The sequence below is a fragment of the Gadus macrocephalus genome, chromosome 14 (assembly GCF_031168955.1).
Source record: "Gadus macrocephalus chromosome 14, ASM3116895v1".
NCBI lineage: Eukaryota > Metazoa > Chordata > Actinopteri > Gadiformes > Gadidae > Gadus > Gadus macrocephalus.
In genome coordinates, this window is record NC_082395.1 from 5,296,443 (window position 1) to 5,303,522 (window position 7,080).

General features: G+C 45.1%; 1 protein-coding gene across 1 annotated transcript in view; it reads left to right on the forward strand.

Moving 5' to 3' along the window:
* LOC132472400 (ADAMTS-like protein 3) overlaps positions 1–4,782 on the forward strand; it is a 17,220-nt gene extending 12,438 nt beyond the window's left edge. The window contains exons 4-5 of the mRNA XM_060072004.1: positions 2,649–2,775; positions 4,778–4,782. Of these exons, the coding sequence (XP_059927987.1) occupies positions 2,649–2,775; positions 4,778–4,782 (132 nt within the window). The remainder of the gene's footprint in view (positions 1–2,648; positions 2,776–4,777) is intronic.
* The last annotated feature ends 2,298 nt before the right edge of the window (positions 4,783–7,080 follow it).

The window sequence follows — 7,080 nt, forward strand, 5'->3', positions numbered from 1 at the left end:
TGTCTGCCTCTCTTTCTATGTCTCACACTTACTATTGCATTAATTTGGTCTCGTTTGCCATCATTTTTCCTCTCTCTTTCTTAATCTCTATCTCTCCCCCTGTTTTTCTCTCTCTCCCTGTCTCCCCCCCTCTCTCTATGTCTCTCAGCAGCCTTGTGCTCTGGCCAAGGTTCCCCCCTCCTGGGAGTGTCCTGGACCTGGTCCTGTGCAGTAAGACACCACACAGACAGACAGACGGAGAAAGCCGGTGAGTGTCTGAGACTGTTGCTCTCTGGCCACCCGGTGCAGCACAGCCTCAGCACTCCACCCGCAGCTAATAAGAGACATGTGCAGCACGGGGCAGCCTGTCAGACAGACACAGCAGACACAGCACACTGGGGTGGAGACCTGGCCGACCCGAGAGAGAGAGAGAGAGAGAGAGAGAGAGAGAGAGAGAGAGAGAGAGAGAGAGAGAGAGAGAGAGAGAGAGAGAGAGAGAGAGAGAGAGAGAGAGAGAGGAGAGAGAGAGAGAGAGAGAGAGAGAGAGAGAGAGAGAGAGAGAGAGAGCAGGTCAGGGAGAGAGAGCAGGTGAGGGAGAGAGAGAGAGAGAGAGAGGGAGAAGGTGAGGGAGTGAGAGAGAGATTAAGGGGTGGAGAGGAAGGGAGAGAGAGAGAAATAGAGAGGGAGGGAGGGCTAGAGGAAGATGGAGTGAGCGAGAGAGAGAGAGAGAGAGAGAGAGAGAGGGAGGGGGGAGAAGGTGAGTGAGCGAGACAGGGAGAAGGTGAGGGAGTGAGAGAGGGAGAAAAAAAGAGAGGAAGAGGGATAAAGAGAGGAAGAGAGAGGAAGAGAGAAATGGAGATGGAGAGAGAGAGGAAGAGAGAAATAGAGGGAGGGAGAGAGAGAGGAAAATAGAGAAATAGAGATGGAGAGGGAGAGAGATAAAGAGCGGAAATGAGAGTTAAAGAGAGGGAGAGAATGACAGAGGACAGATCGAGATATGAAAGAGAAGGAGTGAGATGATGAAAGGGAAGGAGGGCGAGTCACAAGATGAATCGGGAGGAAGAGAGATTCAGGCACACAGAAACCCCGGTGGGCACAGTGAACATAGGTGTGTGGTGGTATAGCTGGGCTAAACTCTAGTTTGTAATGACAGAATGAGGACAGCAACCCTCCTCCCATTCTTCTCCCCATGGACCTCCAAACACACTTAATATATATATATGTTTAGATATCCGCTGTCGGTGTATGAATGTGTGTATGAATGGGTGATTGTGTGGCAATATTGTAAAGCGCTTTGGGTGGCCACTGGTTACAGATAAAGCGCTATATAAATGCAGACCATTTACCATTTACCATATATATGTGTATATATTATATATATATATATATATATATATATATATATATATATGTGTATATGTATATATATATGCATACATACCTACATACATATACACATCCATTGTTAAAAGCTGTACATTGAACCAAAGTAATTCAGAGCAAGTCTTAGTAAGTAATATGTGTGCGTGTGTTTGTGAGTGTCTGTGTATGTGTGTGTCTGTGTGTGTGTGTGTGTGTGTGTGTGTGTGTGTGTGTGTGTGTCTGTGTGTGTGTCTGTGTGTGTATGCGCATGCATGTGTGTGTGTGTAGGTGTGTGCCTGCCTGTGTGTGTGCGTGTGTGTATGATTGTGTTTGACTGCATTTTGAGGTTGTGTAAAGCTTGCATCTCGCCGTGCAGTTAGACAGATGCCAGCGTAATGGCTGGTATAGGTTTCTAGTATTCAGAGTCCCTGAAGCTGTGTCAGTCAATAGCCCCCCTTAACTCAATTAGAGCTGTATCTTCTTGGTTTTCTAGGTCAACGTGTATCTTCGAGACATTTATTTTAAGTATCATACTGCTTTCTAAGCTCAGGTTAGATTTGATGCAATGGAATAACATCATATCAGTTACATCTCGTGGGTATCTGAAATATAGGTTTACTTTTTGAACATGTTTACTGACTCATGGGTTTGAATGTTAATTGAAAGCTAATGTACAGTAATTGGTTGCACTATGTTCGTTGCTACTGTGAAATATACTCACTTACCATGTAAAAAAGTAACTCACCGCACAACCTGAGCGACAGACCAGAGACGAAAATGTTTCCCACAAAATGAAACTATGTGGTTGCCATCGCAGCTCAACTGTAACACGGCTACGTTTAGTCGTTTTGCACTAGCGTTTATCTACTATAAAAAGCTCTGCATGAACAGGTTTTAAAACACTGGAGAGCCTGCAGCGTAGCTACGGGAATCAGGGCACAAGGTTGAGGTGAAGTAGATTATGTTTTATTAGTGGCACTAAAATACAATATAGGTGCATCACAAGTACAACCAAGTGTATTCTAATTTCATCAGAGCTAAAGAAATAGTTTTTTATCTTACTGCATTGTTTTGTTGCGGAGTAGCGGCAGGCTTATATACAGTATTTATATGTTCACGGATATAATGCAATGGAATGAAAGTAGAGTGTATAGTGTGCACATCAATACGCGCAAAAGCAGTCGGCAACGAGTCAATGACTCCACACCAGAGTCGATGAGAACATTACTTTGGGAATTAAAAAGGAAACCACTGCTGAACCTACCTCACCTGAAGCATAATCCATCCTCCTCCTCTTGTGGGCGCAGGAGGTGGGCTGTGACCGGCAGCTAGGCAGCGGCGCCAAAGAGGACAACTGTGGCGTGTGTGGAGGAGACGAGTCTACCTGTCAGCTGGTGCGCGGTCAGGCTCTACCGCACATGTCCTCCGAAGAACGTAGGTACCGAGGGGGGGGTGGGGGGGGGGGGGACCGAAAAATTAGGGGAGCGTGCATTTTCAATTTGTCTCTTCGTCAACAAGCCATCCATCCATCACTTGTTTTTTCACTTACATCGAGTTTATACCCTAAACTTCTGGTTTGAGGGCGTTGTAAACTCAGAGGTTTAGTAGAAGCGGAACTGAACACTCACGAGGGATTTTACACCAAATAGGATTTACATTTCACCCTCTTTTTTTTAAATACAACCCTGCGCCCAACGCCAATGGCCTTGTCCTTAAAACCTCGCTGTGCACAAAGAGGTGTCATTACTGGAGAGAGGATGAGAGCAAATCCTTGTGAGACACGCCAGGCTGTAGCTAACTATAAATAATACATATTTGTATTCAACCTTTATTTAACAAGGCAGACGTGGTTGAGATAAGGAATCTCAACCTTGAAAAGCCAGACACGCATAAAACTTTCAGAGGGACATCATAAAACTACAAATTCAAAGGACACAAAAACAGTTTTACTGTCAATTTCAGACAACCAAAGGTGCTTGCTGCACAACCTGGTCCAGTACGGTGTTGTCCTTCTTCATTCTATTAGAAATATCGGATTTCGCACCCGCTCAGTTGAGTTACCTGTTGGGCCCAGTGTTGGCAGACCTCCTCGGCTCCTCCAGCGGCTCCAGAGTTGGCTCGGCCTGGCTGGGGTCCTGGCGCTGTCCAGGGCCCCTCTGTCATTGGCTGTGGTGTTTATTTATCAGGGGCCGAGCTGTTAGCGAGCATGCCATCTGGCAAACGCTGCCCACCCACGCGCCGACGGAGCCGCACCAGTCACGCCTCATTGGCTTTTCTCTTCATAAATGTTATCGTCTGGAGATTGCATTCATGACCGGACCTCGGCCATTGCCGGACTTTAGGCGTGTGTTGTTGTTTTTTGAAGAGTGTCCTTGCATTTGTTCTGTGTAAACATGGTTGAAAAGGATGTTGTAGTCGTTTGTTGTTGCATTGATTTGTGGGAGAACCGCACGACAAATGCGCTGGAAGACATCCAAATAACTGCAGGCAAATGTTTTTTTTGGATCAATAATATGCTCGTTTAGGCTTACGAGCGCCAATAAACTTGAATGTAGCTTTGATTACCGAGTCAGTCCAAAAACATGGCCGTCGGGGATGTTGATTGTTTAATATAGTCATTTGTTCAAGAATAAATGGTGTTACGGTTTGAAAGCAACATAAAAGTATTTGAGTTGAGACTTCATGGCCCAATGTTCGAGGAAACCATAATATGTGTGGTTGGATAAGTGTATCAGTGCTGCAGTACATGTTGAGAATGAAAAACAACATATTTTATGTCAGTTTTATTCATTTTTGTTGGAAGGCCTTGATACTGGATGGTACAAACCAATCCTGTGGGGACAAGAGAGAATATCTCCAGCTTTTTTACTTTGATTGAAGCGTGACAATCCAATTTCCTTTGGGGCGGAAGTCGGTTTGAACATTCCCAGGCTGCTCAATGTTTTCCCAACTTTGAAAAGGTTAATGAAGTAGATATTGGCACTGCATATATTTGCATACTTCATTTGGGGGCCGTCCGGCGTTGGTATTGTATCAAATTCCCCGACAAGAACTTGCTTTGGCGAGCCACAGAGAATCTAAATGCAAAAGGCTTGGCTTCCCATGAAAAACAGTACTCCTGCCATCTGCAGTATGCATCTATGATGAGTATGACTTCTCACTTTAAATTATTAGGGATATTGGGAATGACAACATCAAGAGCACAATAATATAAATATTAATAACAATGGCAAGTTGGTGGTCTTCAGTTCGTCCCTGGTTGCATCCTATAATAATGAAACCATGTACGATTTAGGGTAAACTTAACCTTAACCTTTTCTTTAATATGGATAACTATGTGGTAGAAGTACCTTTCTCAACAATCTTCTGAAACGAAACTCTTGTTGAAATGTGTGGCCTAATTCTATTAAAAGAATGTCTGTTATTGCCCTTACAGACTAGAGGCTAATCCAGCAGCTTATTGCGTTTCCTGACACTGAAAAGGCAGCGGCCTGTGATGGCCAGCACAAGGCTGACTTTGTACCACTGCCATAATGGGGGATGGACTGGGTCCGTGAGCATGTGGAAAGAGTCTTTATATTGTTTTGAGAGAAGGCAAGAGAGAGAGAGAGAGAGAGAGAGAGAGAGAGAGAGAGAGAGAGAGAGAGAGAGAGAGAGAGAGAGAGAGAGAGAGAGAGAGAGCACACTGGTCCTTAGCTTTGGCCCTGTCTACCAGTTTCACTTGAGTCATCTCTCTTCTTCCAAGAATCTAACCCCCTTCCCGCCTCCAAGCACACACACACACACACACACACACACACACACACACACACACACACACACACACACACACACACACACACACACACACACACACACACACACACACACACACACACACACACACACAAACATACATTCTCTCCCCCACACACACACACACACACACACACACACACACACACACACACACACACACACACACACACACACACACACACACACACACACACACACACACACACACGCACACACAAATTCTCTCCCACGCACACGCACACCTGCCTCCACCCACTCACTTGGAACACAAGTCTTCAAGGTTGAGACAAAGAAGAAGTGCTGGAAATGTTTTCTCTTTTACTCTGATGGCCACGCAAGAACGTATTCCCGGCATTAACCCCTCCTTTTAGCCTCAAAAGATGCTTGTTTCAGCTTACCTCGGTGTAGCCCCCCGGTGCTAGCCTGGTGCTAGCCTGGTGCTAGCCTGGTGCTAGCCTGGTGCTAGCCTGGTGCTAGCCTGGTGCACTAGCCTGACTTTGATAAAGGGAGTCTCTGGGTTTGAATCAGTCATTGAGATGCGCAATGACACACGGCTACACTCAAGGTTAAGAATCTAAAGCAAACTCTGTGTTGGATCGAGATGGCCATGCTACACTTGACTTGTAACAGTAAATCAAATCAAATGCAGATACACACTGGGCCGAGTGACTTGCCAAGGTCAGTTTTGTATTGTAGTGTCATGTTGTTTAACAGCTGGTCTTTCATCACATGTCAAGCCTCACATCTGCAATATGTAGCAGTCATTGTACCCATTGCTTTTGTTCCAACTAACGTCTTCACATAAGCTTTTGTTTATAATCCACCCACAGGACATATTGATTTGGTATGTGGAGAAGATCACATTTGAATTAACATTGAGGGCTTCAGTCAATGTGACATAGGGAAGGTTCAACCAAACACCTAAACAATATGTAGCCCATACCATCACACCTTCAAACTTTGAAATGATTTCCCTCTCTTTGTTTTATTCCTCTCTTCTCCCTCAGACTTAGTGTCAGTAGTCTTCTCAAACTCTCCTCTCTTTCTTTCTTTCTTTCTGTCTCTCTCTCTTCCCCTCTCCCCTTTTCATCATCTCTTATTCATTCTGCTCAGGAGCCTCATTTGCATATCAAAGAGTAGTGTAGTTAGAGGTAATGACCCATGGCCATTCAGTCTTACCTTGGTCCGTGACCACAGCCTTTATTTACCAGCATGTGCGCAAACACACAGACACACACACACACACACACAGTCACACACACACACACACACACACACACACACACATACACAGACACACCCACACACACACACACACACACACACACACACACACACACACACACACACAGCATACACACACACAAACGCAGACACACACACACGCAGACTCCCGCACAAAGACTCATGCACACACACACCCACACTAATACACACGTAGCACACACACACACACGCGCACACACACACACACACACACACACACACACACACACACACACACACACACACACACACACACACACACACACACACACACACACACACACATCCATACACACACACACACATCCATACTAACACACACACACAAAGGGCATCACCTCCGCCCAGGGTCATGTATTATTCATTGCGTTGCTATTTATCAGTCATTATATTCAGCATGTCAATCGGCAACGGCGCTCCCTCAAACACACATCCACAATAAACCCAAAGTGTTTCTCTCTGTTTCACCTCGCTCATTGGATGTGAAGGACGATTCTGATGTAAAACAAAGAGTCTCGTTCAAACAATATTATTTCACCGCTCTCTTGACTTTGTTGTTATTGTTCCTCCCTAAATATTACTATGCAAGTACTAACAGCCAGGCATTACATCTTTGAATGCCTTTTTTTTTCGCGCAAAAAGGAAACACGTTTGTTTGAATGTGTGGAGGAGGGC